Here is a 20245-nt window from a genome sequence, read left to right on the forward strand (position 1 = left end):
ATCTGTGTGTTTGTCTCTGCTCTGAAGGAAAGTTTTTAGTGCCGTGAAAGGGGGAAGAGCCTTGTCAGAGGACACTCCCATTTCAATCACGCACACTCTCTCACACTGCTCTCTCTCTCTCTCTCTCTCTCTCACACACACACACACACATAAATTACACACATCAAGTTGTATTGCTTTTTATCTGTTCAGATGGCATGTAACATCTTAAGCATGGTCCTTTAGCACCTCAACTTTAAGATACATTAAGATAGGACAGCACTTTATTAATCCCCTTGGGGAAATTCAGGAGTAATTTATGGATTGTAACATAAATAACACATAATTATTCCAGTGACTAGCCTACATGGACATGTATACCATATTTCATAAAAACTGCAATTTTAAGGAGCTTACAGTAAACAATGGATTCATTAAGGTAATAAAACAAGTATGAGCATAAGTAATGAAACTTAAGTAAGATTAAAGGTTTTGAAAGTGTTCAGTAAAACAAAACTGACTAAAAATGGGGTATGTAAGTAAAGGTAATGCTCAGAATGAATAAACCTTACAGTAATATGATATGATCTGAGAGCTTTGCTATGCCTTAAAAGCAGGTCAGACAAGTATTCACATACAAGGTCATGGAGAGGACTAAATTAACTTAAGAAATAAAAAAAATAGTAATTTAGAGTTGATTTAAGGTAACATAGAGCAGTTTATAATCTTAGAAACATTGCCAACATTGCCTGATACATTGGTAATTATTTACATTGTCTCTTATTCACTTCCACACCATTGCATATTTTCATGCATACCTGCACACATAGTTAATGTTCAGCAGCACAATATCTCTGCTAGAGACCTAAACCCAGGAGATTTCCTTGGTAGCAGTTAAAAACCTGCACACACAAACATTTTTGCTAGGCTTGTCAGTTGCACACATACAATGCAGTCCCTTTGCATCCTTTTGAATTGACTTAGTTGATTGTTCATGGGCAGTTATAAACTGATGATGATATTAATGACGATGGTGGTGATAACAGTATCATACTATTTGGCAGCAGGCAATAGTTTGTTCAGTTATTTTGAACGCTCTGTTCCCTCCCTCTGGACACCATAATCCCTGGTGAACATCTGCAAAGTACACAGCACATTCTGCACAGTACAGAGATCAGCTTCTCTTCATTCATGATCACAGGACGCACGTTACAGTAACCAGCTACATCATCAACCCGCGCCTGCTGTGTTGCTCGCGCCATTCCTACAAGCGTGTGTTTCTATAGGCAGTGCTATATCAGCCACTGTTACAACCATAGTTTCTGTTTTTCTGCTGTCATTCTTTTAGGTGAGTCCGGTTTCATCTTTCTCTTCTGCAGTGTTCGCTTACTTCTCGGAGGGAAAACGTTATTCAACATCACTGACATTGTCGGCCCTTCGTTTGCATGGAATACTATTAGCTTGCTAACTAGCCAGAAGTTAGCTTGGGTGCTTGGTGGCTGCACGATTTGGAACGCAGTATCGTCCGTTTCTGGAGTTGATGGGCGGATACATATTTTCTCAGTACATGATTCACAGAGAGTGTGTCAGCCAAGCTGCCCAGACTTGACTGCGAATATTTAGGGGGAATTGACACTCAAGTGTGAGGCAAAATAACTTACCGTATTGGTTTCATTGTTGCTCTTCTTGGGGCCCATGCCTTTTAGCTTGTTGTGGTTCACCCCGTGCTTTAAAACGAACTGACACCCTTCGTAGACACGTTTCTTTCCAGACGTGATTGTGCCATGATGTTCAGATCTTTCTTAACATATCACTAAAATTAGAAATATGCGCATGAACGCATACATAGTGTAGAAAGCCTAGTTTGGGGAGAGTTTTTCCCCTAACGACCTCAACCACATCGTGACGTTGTTGTTGGTTGAGCTAACTTACCACTACCAGCATCTAGCTATTTTAGTTAGCTGGCAAAGTTAACGTTATGCTAGCTAATTTGTTCACCTAGCCAGCTTTTGACAGCTAGTTAATGTTAGCGGTTCTTCCACATATTCATGGTGGCCATCGATAACAAGGCCATGGGATTTGTAAAAAATACAAGACAGTAGCCTTTAATATGGACCACAACGTCAGACATTAGATAACATCAGCAAACTGAAGTGTAGACTTTCAGTCCATTAGCACACGTATACACAATAATACTGGATTGTTACCTTATAAGTTAGCAAGCTAGCTTTCACTCAGTCTGCAGTGTACAAGACCTTGTAAGCTAGCGCACAACTTACTGTGATGTAACGATGATTATCAACAGTCAATAAGCAAGTTGCCTGCTTTTGAATTTTCAGCATGCATGGCCTGACTGCATATGACCTGGAGAAAGTGTGTAATGGGGATGGTGGTTGCACCTGTGCACTATGTAATGCATTAATGATACTGTATATACTGTATGGGGCATACGGATGCCATTTGCAGATTTACACACAACAATAACCTATTATTTATTTAGCTCCACCTTAAATCAGTGTTTCTGGCCAGAGTTAAACACAAAGCCAGTTACCCAACACAGTTATTCCAATGAGATGCAATAGCCTATTTATTGGTGACTACATCAGCACTAGCTTAGCTAAACATTAAACTGTCACAACTAGAACAGGAAACTAACATTTTTTCTCCTCTGGTCACAGTGGCTGGAGCATCCCACAATTCAACATGCCATAATCTAGGGCAGAAGTTAACTAACCCATGATGATTATTTACCATTATAGAACATCAGGCTATGGTGTCTTAGAGGTACAGGGCCACTGGACAACCAGCTCAATTCACAAACTACCAAATCTAAATGTTATAGTGATAGTGTGTGAATGCATTATCTGGGTTATCAAGTGGGCACCTTCCTTTACCAATGTCTGCTAACTAGATATAGAATAGGACCTCTCTCTGATGATTGGTTACCTGGCAAAGTGGCTGGTAGACTAGACAAACTTAACCGGCCACTTACCAGCATTTGGCCGGTGGCTGGTGCCAATTTCTCACCCCAATCACAACAGTTATGCTTGTAATATATACCCATTGAAGCTTTGGAATGTAATGGTCGCTAAAGGTTAGTGCAGTGTTAACTGGATGCAGCCCCATACATTGATAGGGACTGTCCTTTCTGAGTGCCTCTGCACTTTGAGCAAAGCACTTAACCCCAGCAACTCAAATCAACATTTTTCTCCTCAACATAGACATCTCTTTTTTCAATCCAAGTTTTAAGACAGTACAGATATCATGATTGTTCACTGAAAGGAACACCGACATGTTATTGGTAATTGCACTGACCAAAAGGATATGTTACAGAAAAACATATAATACAGATCCTTAATATATCCTTAATATCCATCAGAAAGGTATCCCAGACCTGCTTATATCTCACTTTTTAAGATTATTCAATCTCAAAGTGTTTTATATTCAAAAGAAGGGGTCTTAGTCATAAGCTTGATCCATTGTGTAGCCTATATTCTGGTCTGTGTGGAATCCTTGAGCTGCCCAAAATCAGGCTTGTCTAATTAAGGCCAACAGTGTCAACCTAAATTGTCTCGAGTGACACCTTGTGGCAGTATTCTGACAGAGGTTGCTGTATCCACTCTGGGTTTCCAAAAAGGAAGTGCAAAGTACCACATAGCGTTCAAACATGTGATACTTTCTACTTCACATTTCCAACACATACTATTCTGCATTGGAACCTTTTTTTTGTTTTTTTTTAAGATTTATTTTTGGCATTTTATGCTTTATTGGACAGATTCGAACCCGGGTCACTGCGGAAAGGGCTGAGCCTTATGGTACACGCTCTACTCAGTGATCCACCGGGACGCCTCCATTGGAACCATTTTATTAGATTGGAGTCAAACAGTACATTCTTGAAATGAGCCAATTTACTTATTGCATCCCTAATGGCCCAGCCAACCTTAGCAAAAATATCTTAAAATATACTATTAAATAAGTCCTGCACCAAATTATCCCCACTGTTGAGCCCTAATTCCACACATTACATAACTCCTTTGTACTATACTTATACTATACTTATACTTTTGCCCAAACCTGTTGGGAATGCTGTAGTATTGGGTGTCTCTTGTTATCTATCTGTCTCACTTTCCTTGCCTGTGAAATGGTCTCTATTGGTTTAAATGGGACTCTAGGTGACTCCCTATTTTTATCCAACCATGAAGCACTAATCCGTCCTTGCACTTGCCTGCACATGTTTTTATGTGTGTGGACAAGTGCAATTATAGGAGATGATGTTTGTATTTTATGTGTATTTTATACAGCCGGCACTTGTGTTGTGTCCAAGACAAATTTCCTTCGGGACAATAAAGTCTATCTAAGTCTCTTAGGGCATAGCCTAGTCTATATCTTTTTAAGGTTAATTCTTGGCGTTCTCCTATTCCATATCTAATCTTAAATTACTATTTGATTATAGTGTTAAAAAGTCTTTTCTCCTATCACTGGTACCACCAAGTCTGATTGAAAGTATCCGGTAGTTGCCCTAATGCCAGAGCTTCTGTATAGACATTTGTTAGTAAAGGTTCCAGTTTATCATTGTATCAATATCGTATTGTACTGTACTCTGCTGCAAAGCCAACTAATGCTGGTGATTTCCCTACTTTCATTGAGGAGATTGCTTTCTTGACTTCTGGTTCTGTTTCAGCACAAATCCAAATATTCTGTCTGATCAACTGAAAATTTAGGAAGGTCAGTTGTTGAGAAAAAGGCTTCCAGTTCATCTACGTCAAAGTTTATTTCTGACATACAAAGAATAACATAGATGTCGTCAAAAACTTTGCCAGTGTTTCCCGCAGTTTGTGTGGTTACTTCGGCGGAGGCTACTATTCAAACTTTGCTCTATTCAGTTTCTGCCGGCACAGACACAGAGCAACTCGAAGGAAGGAGCACTGACAGTTTGACCATGTTGTGATTAATATGCTGCACCTTAGGCACAATTAATTGTAGTTCACTTCACTAACATTCTTTCAATGCTCGACAACATTAAATCTTTTTTACAAAAAACATTGGGTAACACAATGAGATAACACAATGTTCCCAATTAGATTAGGGAACACATTAACTATTAATAAGTTAATGCAACTTATTAATAGTATGTGTTCCCTAATTTAAAGTGTTACCACACAGGATAAGAAACACTAAGTTTGAGCCTTGAGCCAGCTCAGTGGATCACAGCGCCATGCTCCAGTTGTCTTATCTTGTGATCCTTCGTTTATCTTGAAAAAACCCTTAAGAGCCTTCTGTATTGAACTACAAAACACTGGGTCTTGAAATATTAAAAAAATGTTGAACCTCCATCTACTTTGATGACCCAGTCCAACTCCACCTTCATAATTGTGCTGTACCATGATCTGTGAGCGCCATAGGTTCTATTATATTTTTTGTCACAGATTCAGTAATACCCTCAGAAATTCAGTAATACCCTCAGAAATGAAAAAGTAATCTATTCAAGAGTAAGATGTATGATTTTGTGAATAGAAAATATATTATTTCTCTCTGGGCTTAACCAATCTCCATGCATCAATTACCAAGGTCTGTCATCAGTAAATGTATGGCCCTTCTGTATCTCTCGGTACATTACTGGAGAAAGTGATTTTGTCAGGAATGCCATTTTGAACCTGGTTTAAAATGCCCTGCAATTACTGTGACTATCAACTCCTTCCTCCATAAGCTTATTTATCTCATGGAAAAAAGCTGTCTCTTCCTCATTTGGAATGTGAATATAACTCAAATTAACCTTCCAGTGGTTTTTGCTTTGACACAATATTCTTCCTTCATTGCCCTATTGTTGTTTTAGCATGACAAAATAATACTGCCACCCCTTGCTTCTTACTAGAGAATGAACTATGGAACAGCAATCCCATCTCTCTCTCAGTAAGATGGGTTTCTTAAATAAAAGCCACATCCGTTTGCTGGGACTTAAAGTAGGACAGATATTTCTTTCATTTTACAGGATTTTGAGATCCATTAATGTTCCAAGATATCTATCTTACTTCATTGTCCATAGCCTATTAAATTGTGAGAGAATAGAAAGGGAAAAGAGGAAAAATGGGGTGCTGTCTGACTGTCGAAGCAAGTAAAACACTCAGTAAGTTTAAAAACGAGAAATCCCCTTGACCCACCCCTTTCTCTACCCAAAGAGAATCGTTCCTAATGCTGTCATGAGGTTCTTCAGGTTTTCACCTGCCAAAAAACTAAAACCCCTCCTGAATCTGTGTCGCTACCAACAAAATTTAGACCATTGGAACCTTGGATTGAGCAGCAAATTTCTTTAAAAATGTAAACAAAACCAAACAAATAGCCTACTATTTTTACTGTTTTAACTTTGTATGGAACTCAAAACAAATTATTCTACCATACATTAGGGCCTGAATAGTCGTCTCAGTAGAACTCAATTCAGAGTTACCCAACACATAAACGATCACTAATGACTGAGTCACTGAGTGACTTGGCTCATTTCCAAATGTAGTTTGTTGATCGTGATACATCCCCATGAGGCTAGTCTAATTTCTAGTCTAGTCTAGACTAGTTTATTTATAAAGCTAGCTGTCACAAAACTAGCAAGCATTGTCTGTCCTGGCTGTGCAGCCTCCCTGTTGAGAACATCCGTCAGCTGGGCAAGCAAGAGTGAAACGTATATTCAGTGAATGTAGCCTCATAACCTCAGTAAATTTCTTTCCTCTTCTCCTCTTTCCTTTTCTCTTCTCTGACAACTCCATCTTGTCAGGGAAGAATGAGAGCTTGCACCTCTCCCAGATCAAATCTTCATCCCTCATACTAAAGTCACTGTTGTTAGGACTCTTTCTCGTTCCAAATAACTCAAAAAGTACATGACAAATCTTGGAGGACAATCTTCATCAGGCCTTGGTGCTGGGGTCTGGTGCACTCGTCTCACTGCCTCTGAGATGATTCTTGTCCCACATCCTGTTAGTTTGCCATGCTCCATCATGCTCTTTCTGTCAGGCCAATGAGCTGGAGGTTTTGACACATCAGGGTTTTTTCTGGGTCTTTGAAAGGCTGCGGCGCTAAAGGCCCTGCAAGGAGGAGTTCGGACAAGGGAGGGTTTTGGGGTGTGTCTGTGGTACCAGGCTCAAACTGTGTCACTCACAGGTTAAAATTAGTAAATTTAATCAGAATATTGCCTGCAATGTAGACAGCTATTATTCCTGGGCTCAGTAAAACATAGTTTTACAATTACAATTTCCCATTTGGCAGACGCTTTTATCCAAAGTGAGGTACATATGAGATTTTAATACAACACGAGCAAGGATCTAGTCAGGAGAGAACAACAAGAGTAAGTGCCATAAAGCTAAGTTCTGGTCTGACAGGACATAGGTGCTACAAGGCAGTGCATAGAGGCAGATAAAGAATTTTATTTTATTTTTTTATTAGATTACATAGTCCATCAGGTGAGAAGGTGTTCGCTAAAGAGCTAGGTCTTTAGCCTTTTCTTAAAGTTTGAGAGGGACTCTGCGGATCGAATGGAGTTTGGTAACTCGTTCCACCACAGAGGAACCACAGAAGAGAAGAGTCTGGCTAGAGACTTAGGGCCTTGTTGTGGTGGCAGCACCAGGTACCGTTCCTTGGCAGAGTGTAGTGAGCGGGAGGGAGCGTAGACCTGAATGAAGGGAGTAGGAGCTGTTTTGGTTGCTGCTTTGTAGGCGAGCATCAAGGACTTGAACTTGATGCGGGCAGCAACTGGGAGCCAGTGGAGGGATATGAACAGCGGAGTGACATGTGCTCTTTTGGGCTGGTTGAAGACCAGACACGCCGCCACGTTCTGGATCATCTGCAGAGGTTTGAGCGTACATGCCGGGAGCCCTGCCAGTAAGGAGTTGCAGTAGTCAAGGCATGATATTACAAGAGCCTGTACCAGGAGTTGTGCTGCATGTTCAGACAGGTAGGGTCTGATCTTCCTGATGTTGTACAGAGCAAATTGACACGTGCCCTCTGCTGTTTGTAATATTGCATTGGACAAAAATTCAAACATCCATCCAAACTGACTTTAGTGAAAAGGACTTTAGTGACTTTTTTTTTCTCAATTCTTCAAAATTCCTCATTGGTGGCCCAGAAAATCAGATCGGATCAGCAGCCATCAGAAAATTAAATTATCACATGTCTCGGTAAATCATCATCCTTCATCCTGGATGCACTCAGCTCCTCACCCTTTTGGGCATTCTTATCTGTCTTTTGGTGAAGGTGTAAGTTTTCCAAGTTGAGATATCTTAATTTTTTAGGGTCATGTAGTGAGATTATGGAGCCAACATGTCTGCAACTGAAAGCAGCAAGAGCTGATCCTTATATATTGGCTCCCAGTGGGACCCAGTCTCTTTGCTTGGATCTCGGCATCCTAAAGAGAGATTGTGGGTTTAGGCCTCTGACAGACTAGCAGCCTGAATGACACTCATACACTCAACTCATACTGCGGAAAGATGTACTGTATCCTCCTGCCCTCTTTTTTTGTTGCTGGCACCATGAAGGCTTACTTAGCCTGCCCTATATTTTTTGAAGTTGGCAATGCACCCTCAAGCATTTTACTAGATGTGATAGTAGATACTGAAACAAGACCGCTAATACAATCAACAGAGAATGACTCGTTTTGAGCCTTTTGTGTTATTGAATATTGCTTTTATATGTTGTCCCTGCTCCTATCTGTGGATAGTTTTTGCTGACAATTTAGATTTTCCCATAGCAAGGATTCACTTTAATTTCACTGGACACACACACACACACACACACACACAGAATACTAAATTGTACAGTGAAATATTTGGTTGTAGCCTCTAGATGGCAGCCTTGCTGAATTGATTTCACACTCTCCTGTAAACTCACTGATGAAAGCATGTTCCCATCATGCTACCGCTGTCTAGTTTCACAGATGACAGTGAGATGGCATTATCCTGGCACTGAGATGCTCTGGAGAATCTATTGTTTACTGAGAAGAATTTGGCCTATTTATGAAAAAAGTATAGTGTCTTTTTTAAAACAGCTTGGTGTAGGATTGGTTCTTATAGTTCCTAACTGCAGTATCTTGACATTATTAGTTGACAACCATAAATAATTCATAGCTTTTTAGTTTTCCAAGCTTTTCATCTCATGCTAGTCGAAGACATTCTCTGAAACCATCAGGCATGGTTTCAAAGCTGAAGAAGAGAAGTTGCCTATGTTTTGAAGTGGGAAGAAATGTTAGTTTTCCTGTTCATCAGTTAGCCTATTCTTGAAGAACTCCTCCGGCAATGTTGAAATATAAACCTTTAAGGAAGGATTCATGAACTCAAAGTTTATGCCTGGTTAGGCAGGCAGCAGTTTATTATTCTGTCTGTGAATCATACTTTTGTGAGACAGAGGAAACTGACTCATAGAGGTAGTCCCTTTTGAAACTGAAAACACCTTTGGACTTGTGTTGTGGTGCTTACATTCTATCTGGGACATAGAGCTCTCTGAGCTGCACAGTTTACTCCTTGTGCTTCTATCAGCCAGGTGTGCTCTCTTTTATCAGAATGAGCTGTTCCTTCATCACTTTGGTTGAAGGTGATTTCAGGACTGTGTGATCTATAAAAAGTGCAGGTTGGAGGAGGGAGTGAAGATCCTTTGTTCTGACATTTTTTGTAGTTGTAATTTGTCTGTCCCAGCCTTCAATTGATGTTTTATTATGTTGTTTTTCCCAACAGTACAACTATTTTAAACATGTTTTTCATTCCCTTTTGAAAGATTCAGCCCAACCCAAACTTTTCCCAGCAAGAGTACTGAAACTCTCCTCTTGTCTGCCTCCTCCCCTCCAGGTTATATCCAGCTATGGATATGGACAGTGCCAGTTCGGTGGTGCTGCAGGCCCTGACCCAAGCTACCAGTCAGGACACGGCTGTGCTGAAGCCTGCAGAGGAGCAGCTTCGACAGTGGGAGACCCAGCCAGGCTTCTACTCTGTCCTGCTGGTGAGGGATTAGGCTATATCGCATAATTAGAATACATCTTTTGGAATTAAAACTATTAAAATTTCAGTTAATTGAAAACCTTAATGAATGTGTGTATTTTGCAGCTAGCAGGGTGTCATTGGGTTTTTAATTTGTTTTCAACAAATTATACACACAATAAAAGAAAGACATTAAGATATTTGATTCCATTCCACCTCTCAAAATCTTGGCCTATGTAATTTTCAAATTAAATTCTTCATGTGTTCCTTTATTGTGAGGTTTTGAGTATCTTATGCAACTGGGGACAAGATAGTGTGTCCTCACAAATTAGATAGGACTAATAGGAGGAGGACAATAACAGCTTTGAATTGCATTGGTTACTGAGGTATGACAATGCATGCTGGCAGTTTTACACAATGACTCTGATAACAGCGCACAAGGACCTCTCTCCACAGTAAATATAACACAAGATTGAGAGAGATAGGTAGAGAAATAGAAGGACGCGGAAGGGGTTAGGGTAGTGGAGCATAGGCAGATAGGGATTGGATATAATAACTACGCTTTACCAAAATACTGAGTTGGCTGTATATGTATTTATGTGTCAGTGTCAGGTTTAAAAAAAACAAACAGTTTTTAAAACCGTTATAGTTTCAATGGACTAAAACAATCTCATTGGAGCTTGGGATGCACCGATAAGGTTTTCTGGGGCCAATTCCGATGATTGTGATTGGCCGATCACTGTTCCGATTTCCAATTAAAACAATATATTTCACCCAGACTTTCTACTAACAGCAGCACATCATGTAAAAGTGCACAGCAAGCGTAAATAGTAAAATTCCAATTAAACGTTAGTGTGTGACTGAGGTGCTTACTAAGCCAATGGTAGCACATGATACGTTTTTCATTGCAGCAGCAGCAATTGCAGTTTTAGGTGGGATGCCATTTTGTCCAGGCATGGTGGCCCACCGCTCATATTCAGTGGCTGGAGAAACCCTGCACTGTTTGCTCTGTCGATCTTTTGTCAGCCTGGAAGCTAACCCTGTAGCTCTAGTCAAATCTAATACACTGTTTGATCCCAAAAGGTAGTAGTGTGTTGTGTTGACAGTTGCTGTCTCTTCCCATCACTGCTCTGAAAAGCGTGTGTGCATGCGTATGTGTATATATGTGTGTGTTCGGGTTTATTTCTGTCTGTGTGTAAGCTCTTGTTGTCAAGCCTGTCATTGTCTGTCTCCCTCCTGTCTTGAGAGGAGGAGACAGACTCAGTTCACATATCTGTGCACGTGTGCGTGCATGTGTCTTTTATTCTTGTTTTCCATTGAAAATGTGAGATAAAACCAGAAACTTACTGCAACAACTGAAAAGAATATTGGATCCCCCATACTTTTATGAAATGGTAACAGTTTAAAAAATAAAATAAAATAAAGCAAAAGTAAAACTTAAAACCACATTCATGTTATTCATGTGATCGCACACACAATTTGTCCATACCTCTCTCAAACCTAGAAACCAGAGGGCCAAGATTCCAATCAGTGGTATTACTATGCCACACTTTGTGGATCTACTCCATTTGCAGTGAATAGGAGAATATCTTTGAGAACACTGTGAGAGTACTGATTTTCTAGGCTTACGGCTGCATTTTCTGGTTCACAAATTTTAACACTACCATTATATAAAACTAAATGAGTAAAACGTAGACACTCCAGATCACAAAGTCAGCCTGCCCTGCATTTTTAATGGAGCAGCTCCACAAATCCACAAAAATCACAGGTTAGAGTCACGGTTCTCTGGTCTTCAGCTTTGTGAGAGAGTTGTTCGTATTGACTAGTACAGCCTGAGCTGTCACGGGTCATTAAAATAACAAGTGAGTTCTTAAATTGACTGGTATTACCCCTTTGAGGCTATAATGTTAACTCAACCTATTTTCCCCCTTTCTGTTCCATAGAATATCTTCAATAACCACATGCTGGATGTGAACGTCAGGTGGCTGGCTGTGCTGTACTTCAAAAATGGCATTGACAGATACTGGAGGAGAGTAGCCCCTCAGTAAGTTCTCTCTCTCTCTCCTGCTCTCTTTGTGCCTTCTCTCTCCCTGCTCTCTGCTTCGTTCTCCCCTTCACTTCATTCTCTGTCTCTGTTCGTCAATCTGTGTCTCTGTGTTTGTTTTTGTTGTTTATCATTCCTCTCACATGTCTCTTTCCTCATTGATTTGTTCTCACACTTTCTTTTCCTTTCTCCAGTGTTCAACTTTCCTATTCTCTCTTCTTTATTACCTTCATCTTCCCCATTTTCATTTTCTCTTTTCTCCAATTATAGCTTGCCTCTGCAGTTGTCTGTGTTCACCACTTTCCCCAGCTTTTTTTTCATCCTCCGATTCTTAATATCATTGCGCTCTGATTTTATACTCTTTTATGCTGTTTTTCTTTTGTATCTCATTTTTTTTCTGTATTGAAATATTGGCTTTGAGATGTCTTCAAAGCTATAGGCCGTCCTTGGGTACATGACTAGTTGGCTTGTGTTGGATTTGAATTGAACATTTGCCCTTACACCCACAGGACCAAGGTTGGCCTGAGGTAATCAGTTCTGCCTCAGCACACTGTAACCATTCTTTGACCACTATTGCTGTTCTTTTCTTTCTTTTCCCTTTCTTACTTTAGTTCTGTCTCTTTTTTTTGTCAGTAGTTCAACAGATTATAGCATTTCATTTGCTAGACTGCTGTGCAAGGGGCTTTTGTTCCTTGGGTCCTTTATGTGATTACCTTTGGACCATTGCCTTGGGCCTAGGGTTGGGTGGTGCCTGGGACTGCACAATGCATGTGGCATCACAATATATATGGCATAATAAATAGTATGTTGATTCGACAGTTATTGTGATGATGCTCATTTTATTGCAATTCAGCACTGTAGTTTTAACATTAAAGGAAAAATCCAAGCTAAAACACTTAAACGCTGTTAAAACAGCTATGGGCGATGTACCTTGAATTTCTACGTTCATTTTGATGTTTGGTGTTTTTGTTATTCCTGTGTGTGATGGCACGTCAAGATATTTCCAGTGCAGGTACATAAAAATGTTCAACTACCTAAAATATCAACAGTAAATGTCAGGTTTTGATGTCAGCCCCTCAGAATAAGAGTAAGGGCTACTTTCTAGAATCACACCGACGTTCAACAGTCATACAGGGAGAAATCCATTGTAGAAGAGGAGGAGATATAAATTTCACTAATGACGGTAGCCTCAGTAGTCCAGAATGCAGTGCAGCCACAAGACATCTTGTGTCTTGAGTTAGGGGTTCAACTGATTTTTTCTCTACCAGAAAAAAATCATACTATTGCTATTGCTCTGTCCCCCTACACGTATAACCCACAGCTGAATGGAATAAGCTCAAGCACATTCTCTGGGGGTTGTCAAAAGGCATTCTGGGAAATGTAGGACACCACTAACTGAAGTATGTAGAAGTAGACGAGGCAGGTTGAGTGAAAGTGGGTACAACAAAAAGGTCAATTACAACACTTAATCATGACATGACTCCTGAAATGCATTGAACAACACAGATTGATGGAATGTAATGGGATAAGAGTATCCGAGGGTGGAATTTGGATGACTGTTCATATCTATTCTAGGATGTTACCCTTATCCGATACCAATATGAACTAACAGTGATGAAAAGACGTGTGCAGAGTAACAATAGCAAAACACATCACATTCATTTTTGTACCCACTTGCTTCCCACTTGTTTTGAACACATTTTGGTTACAGTATGTGCCTTTGAGTCTTAACTGATCTGAGGCGTCTCCCCAGCTACCAGTCAAGTTGCCTATTTTGTGTTTTTTTTTCCCACTGCTGTGTCTCATCTTCCATGATAACGCTGGCTCAGCCAAGTTGCAGTGGGTGCTAAAATTATAGAGCTGCAACGATTAATCGATTAATCGATTAGTTGTCAACTATTAAATTAATCGCCAACTATTTTGATAATCGATTAATCGGTTTGAGTAATTTTTTAAGAAAAATAAGTCAAAATTCTCCGATTCCAGCTTCTTAAATGTGAATATTTTCTGGTTTCTTTACTCCTCTATGACAGTAAACTGAATATCTTTGGGTTGTGGACAAAACAAGACATTTGAGGACGTCATCTTGGGCTTTGGGAAACACTGATCGACATTTTTCACCATTTTCAGACATTTTATAGACCAAACAACTAATCGATTAATCGAGAAAATAATCGACAGATTAATCGACAATGAAAATAATCGTTAGTTGCAGCCCTATAAAATTATGACAGCTGTCTCAGGTGAATGATGCAAGACTTACTTATTGTCCTGGTAATGCTGACAAATTCCAATTTGAGTGTTCAAACACAAGTCACATGTAGGTTGCATGCCTTGGGATCTGATTTTGTACCACGTAATCATGTGTTCCAGTTTGGAATTAAAACAGTGCGTAGGTATTGTAAATTTAATGCTCACTCCTACTAATACATTTGAGGTTGTTCTTGCAACCACTCAATGCCGAGAACTTTGCATTGAAACAAAAATAGTTTGGTTTTTCTCTGTCTGTTCTCTGGATGGCGCCACTCTCCATGTTTCCCAAGTTGTCTTTACTTTTCTTTTTTTTTGTCTCACTTGTTTGATCCCCTGATTCTCTGGTTCCTTTAGCTTATGAACAAGGCTCAATCACACTCTTGCTCATGCCGTTATATCTTTCAATCGCTCGACCATTCATTCCATATTTCTTCTCCTCCTCCCTCTTTCTGTTCTATAAACCTTTGCCTCAACTCTGACACTCTGATATCCAAGGACGAGGTGCACGCATAGTAAATCTTGGTTCCCTTATTCACCCTCTTCCCCCATTGCAATTTGTCTTCCTCCCATATCTCCTCTGTCTCTGATCAAGGTTACAGAGTGATTCATTCCTCACTCTTTTCCTCTGGTCCACCACTCCCACTCTCCTCCCTCTCTTGGTCCAGCTTCAGCTGCAGTTGAAGGAGACAGGGCAGGATCAATTTTGGTTTAATATTATTCCTTTCGTACTAATTCACGCTGTCACTCCCTGCAGCACACCCGCCCTTCCTTCCTGCTCTGCTCTGCATGTGGAAGCTCATGCTCACGTTGCAAACTCCCAAGTCTTGAATGCAAGAGAGTAGGGGGCAGAGCATAGCTAAAGTGTGTAGGACTAAATCAGGCAGCAGGCAGGTCCTGTAGTAGAGTGTTATCCAGGGACATAGATTATCCCATAACAACTTGGGATATTCATATCTTCATCATATTAAAGCTTGTGGTCCGCCATGGCTAGAAATTGGATTCAAAGCAGAAGGCGTCTCGTAGGATATGAGCAGCATGCAACCATGCCAGTGCTGCTGGCACCCTGCTGCTATAATGCTATTATGCATTTGCCACCTCTTCATGTGTAGGGTGAACTAAAGGAAATGGAATCATATTCTCGCTCTCTGTTGCTGGAGGAGGAGGTGGTATTTCAGTTTGTTGAGCCAAAGTCTCTCTCTGTCTCCGTGAAGCTTGCGGTTGTTTGGGCAGGACACGCAAGTCATGTGTGCCACATCAGCTGATCGTTAGATGATCCAACAAACTCCAATCACATTTTGACTCTTCAACAATGTGGCCCATGTAACCCCTCAACTCCTTCCCTGCAGTTCCTACCTGCTACTGTTACTGGTTGAGCTGCTTACTCCCTCCACCACCCCGACCTCCTCCTTGTTAATCCATATACTGTGATTGTATGGCGCTGTGGGTTTGTCTGTTGAATTTATCTGTTCAATATCTCGATATATGTCTGCTGGGTGCCGTTCTCTATGCCCTGTGGGGGAAGGTTGATGGTGTTTGAGCAGTAAATGGTTCTGATTTCATGACGAGAGTGTTCCTGACTGAGCTACGTTTATCTCTCTCTTTCTCTCAATGTTTTTCAATCTCTCTCTTTCGGTCTGTCTTTCTCTTTGTCTCTCTGTCTTAATGTGTTTGGATTTGCATCTCCACAGTTGTCTCTTGTTTCGGTGGTAAGATCAAATTCTCTGTCTGTCTCTCTCCTTCTCTCGCTCCTACCCTTCCTACTTCCTTTCAACATTTGTGTTGTTTCTTCACAGTGCTTTGTCTGAGGAGGAGAAGACGTCATTGCGCGCTGGTCTCATCACAAACTTCAATGAGCCTGTCAACCAGGTTAGTGTGAATAAAATAGGATGAAATATTAGTTATGATTATGAATAATAGATATGCTAAATAGTCAATAAATAATTGATGAATGGCCTTCATAATATGTGATGTAATGAAACGTTATAATTCAGTTGAACAGTTTTGAGAAGATTGGAACCAAGCACCATTGAAATCAAGCCAAAACAAATTCTAAATTCTGTTCACATACCTGGCTCTTTGGTCACACAGCTTGTGTTTTTCGGCAATACACCTACATTTTTGTTATCAGTTTTGCCTCACTGACATGTGAGTGATACCACAAAAGGAGCATACTGGTCCTACATTACATAGACACCTGCAATGGTGAATCAGAGTGAAATGTATGCACTCATGGAAATTGTAAGGCACTTTGGTTAAAAGTATCCACCAAATGGCTTGTGTTATATTAGTCACCCACTCCAGCAAGTGGGTAACACGGAGTCCTTTTATGATATGATTCTTTGGGCTGTATAATAATTAGAAGTACCTGTGCACGAAGCATTACATTTACATGGAAAGAGTGTATTATATTTAAATTATATTAACAAATCCCACTGGCATTTAATTTATTGAGTGACTTTCTTCATGTTCAGGGTAAACTTAATTCGGAAGATAAGGGAAATTCCTCGGGTTAACTGTATTATAAAGTAAAGGATTGCCTTTACTGTGATAATAAAGGTTACTTTGAGAATGAATGAAATGACATGACTAGTCAAATGAAGCCACCATCAACCTTTTCATTGGATCAAACATCACATAAGATTTTTTATTTCAGTTTCAATGTACAACATTGAATTTAATTTGAAACCATAGTATTTTTGATAACAAGTAATGCTTGTACTCCAGAGAGAATGACATGGCCTACTACTGCAAGTATTCTAACACTCAAAATTGTTTCCTGAAATGTAAATAAATATAAGATTTAGTAATAAATGGTAAGTAGCGCAATGCAATATGATTTAAAAGGATGCATAAAGACAATATTTGTGCAGATGGGGAAGTTATTGAGAAGATCAAAACGTTTACTGATAAGGCACAGGCCTGTCAGTAAACCAGATAAGTAATTCAAGAATCCAGCTGTTTCTGAAACATCCATCTGTATTTCTGTGGGGACATGGAACATGGCCCTGAGTGGTGGCCATTCATCCTGGTTTCTACAGCTCGGATAGCCCCCGAGGGACAGCCCTCCAACATCAGGACTGATAGGGGCCATATGGAGAGGAATGACTGCCATTTAAACACCATATGTCTCACCTGTCACTGCCTCTCATTGTCAAACCAAACCACCGCAAGGGATTGTGTGGGGAGTTTTACATGAAAATATATCCAGGCAGATCACTGATAACATAGCTGTTTTTGAAAACTAATGATTGAATAATTGATAATAATAATAATAATAATAATAATAACTGAAAATAGTAATTAAAAAAAAAAAAAGTAATTACACACTGATTGCTGATTACTTCCAGATTCATGAGTTGGCTACAGGTATTTTGTAAAAGTCCTTCCTTGGTTTAGGTGATTGTGTGTAGTGCTGTGAAAACATAATAAGGTTATAAGAGCTAAAAGAGGACAAGTGGCCGTTGCTACTCTAACCTAGGTGCTTGACTACGTTTCACACCTCCTCATGCTCCTAAAAGGTGCTCAACTGCTTTGTTGTAGAGGACCAGAGTGGGCAGGCAGTGCTTTGGCTTTCATTTTAGTTTGCTCTTTAAAAAGGCATATTGTACAGGTCTTAAAGACCTCCGGCTAGGTGCCGGATTTCCGGCATATGGACGTTTTAGATTCACAAACTATTTTCGACAAAAAAAACAACTCACTCCACGTGGGTTTTTGTTTTTGAATCGTTTTATCCAATCATATTCAGCGAAGCAAAGCAATATTTTACATTTACCAAAGGAATGCGAGCAAGTTTTTTTTTTTTTATCCGATGAAGAACAAGCTACTTTCTATCACAATGTAGCACCGATTCTGTAGTGTAGCACAGCTGAAATATGGAAACGAAGTTTATGAAAGCTGGTGAAGATACACGCGTCACTGAGACAGGAGTAAAAAACAAACGGCGATAGGTATGGATTGAATAAATGAGTGGAGACGGGAAACCGTTTGACACTTGGTGCGACAAATTAAGGGAACCGGGTGTTTGTTCTGCACTGTGTGCTCAACCAGCAGAAAAAAAGTGCTCTTTCCACATGAGGTAAATCCCAGACACAACGCCGCAATGTGGCACTCCGATATCTGACCACACCGGGAGCGATAGTTACAGCTGCCGCTCCAGCAGCAATGACAGACCTGAACGTGATCTGTCTTTCACAATTTACAATCGTCATTCAGCATAAAAATATGGCATTTCTTTGGCTGTTCTCCACAGAGCTCCCCAGGGGGTCACCTGGTAAGAAAAAAATAATTGATGTGGAAATCCATACGGGCACCGATTGGTAAACCCGCGGATTAGTAGACTGTGCACACGGATTTGTAATATGTAGGCTATATTGATAACGTCAAACAGGGACACCACAGCGGCCCACAGAGTTGCATATAAAATTTAATTAACATGCTTTTTCTACAAGCATGATTTATAGGGAGTAAATGGGTTTCACATTGTCACCAAAACACGCATCAGATCACAACTTAGACCTACTGATGTGATTAATCAATTATTATGGTTCACATATGGTCTAGGTGCCTAATGGCTATTACAGCTCACTATGCCGAGCTGTGTGTAATGGCTCTGGCTCACTGTATATAGGCCTAAAAGTCCCTCTTTGATGTTATCAACGTAGATATTACAAATCTGTGCGCATGGTTTACTAATCCATGGTCACGGTTTAGGAGTAAATTGTATCAAAACTGTGCCCGCTGATTTCCGCATCATTTTTTTTTTTTTGTACCAGATGACCCCTGGGGGGCTCCACAGTTATCCTTATTGCACTAGGTTTATAGATTAATAATGCTGTGTGTTGAATATTCATTCATTCAGCACAGAAATGTGTCAATTGTTTTTGTTGTTCTTGTTATTGCACTAGTTTTATAGAGAAATAGAGAAATAAACGGTGCGCTGGTGCAGTGTGCTGACTGGATGTGTGCAATGGTAACATATAGACATATTACAGCTTTCTCAATTTACCTTTGATATCTTATTCTGAGTTGTTAGTGACTCCTTTTTAAGATGCTCAACTCCAGTTTGCTGTGTGTGTTTGTTTACGAACTGTAACCATTTATCTCCATTCAGACTTGCCAAGACAAATGAGCTGTGTGCTTTATTGCCATATGGACTGTGGTTTCTGTCTGGTGCAGCCATGGAAGTATTATATTAACTGGCACAGCAGCTGTCTCACAGACCTATACAATCTAGTTAGGAGAACATGTGGTGGGAAGCCGTTAGAGAGAGAGAGAGACACACACGCACACACACACGTACATTATATAATTTGTATGTGTGTCACCAAAGCGGGAGAGAGTGCCCTTTCCTCTCCATTGTGATTAAAGGTAGATAGTATTACAGATTGTGTTTACTAACATTTATTTGTCTTGCTAGCTATTTTCACTGGTAATCGTGGACAGTAGGGTTGGGCGGTAATTCGGTAATACGGTATCCCGGGGTATTTGAAAATAGCAACGGTGTCCGTTTCATTACCGTCATGAAAAAAATTCTGCTGCCCAATGTGCGCATATATATAATAAACGCCTTAAGAGTGTTTATCCAGCACCACTGTCTGTGTGGTTGAAGATGCTATGAAAGTGATGACAGAGGGTTAGGGTTAGGGTCAATTTTTGTAAACAATGTAATTTGTCAAATAAATAACCTGTCAAAAAAGACTAACTAGTTAGAAGCGATCATAATTGTGCGTCATGTGACAGGTTCTCCTCAGAAGGGAGAATTAGAAAAAAAAGATGGCGAGCGCAAGCGAGTTGGTCCCTAAAAACAATGCAACTGCTGCAATTTGGCAGCATTTCGGGTTCCGACTAGGGATGGGCATTTCAAGCAAAAATACTAACGTTATTCGATATTCACTGGGACCTATTCGACCATTCTTCGAAGATCAACCCCCCACCTGCACGGACGGTGCAAACTAGGCTAGCGATATTGACGCCAGGCTAACTAGCAAGCTAGGTGGACGTTAGCATAGAGCTAGCAAGCTAA

General features: G+C 40.2%; 1 protein-coding gene across 1 annotated transcript in view; it reads left to right on the forward strand.

The window, feature by feature from the left end:
• Window positions 1-1236: 1236 nt before the first annotated feature.
• Window positions 1237-20245, forward strand: part of ipo11 (importin 11) — a gene marked incomplete at its 3' end in the record, with an annotated part of 93354 nt that continues 74345 nt past the window's right edge. The window contains exons 1-4 of the mRNA XM_071518323.1: window positions 1237-1327; window positions 9798-9948; window positions 11870-11970; window positions 16017-16089. Of these exons, the coding sequence (XP_071374424.1) occupies window positions 9811-9948; window positions 11870-11970; window positions 16017-16089 (312 nt within the window). The remainder of the gene's footprint in view (window positions 1328-9797; window positions 9949-11869; window positions 11971-16016; window positions 16090-20245) is intronic.

The sequence above is a fragment of the Centroberyx affinis genome, unplaced genomic scaffold (assembly GCF_046629955.1).
Source record: "Centroberyx affinis isolate AG114_WGS23_722 - 3 ecotype Tasmania unplaced genomic scaffold, CSIRO-AGI_Caff_v1 ptg000563l_1, whole genome shotgun sequence".
Lineage (NCBI taxonomy): Eukaryota > Metazoa > Chordata > Actinopteri > Beryciformes > Berycidae > Centroberyx > Centroberyx affinis.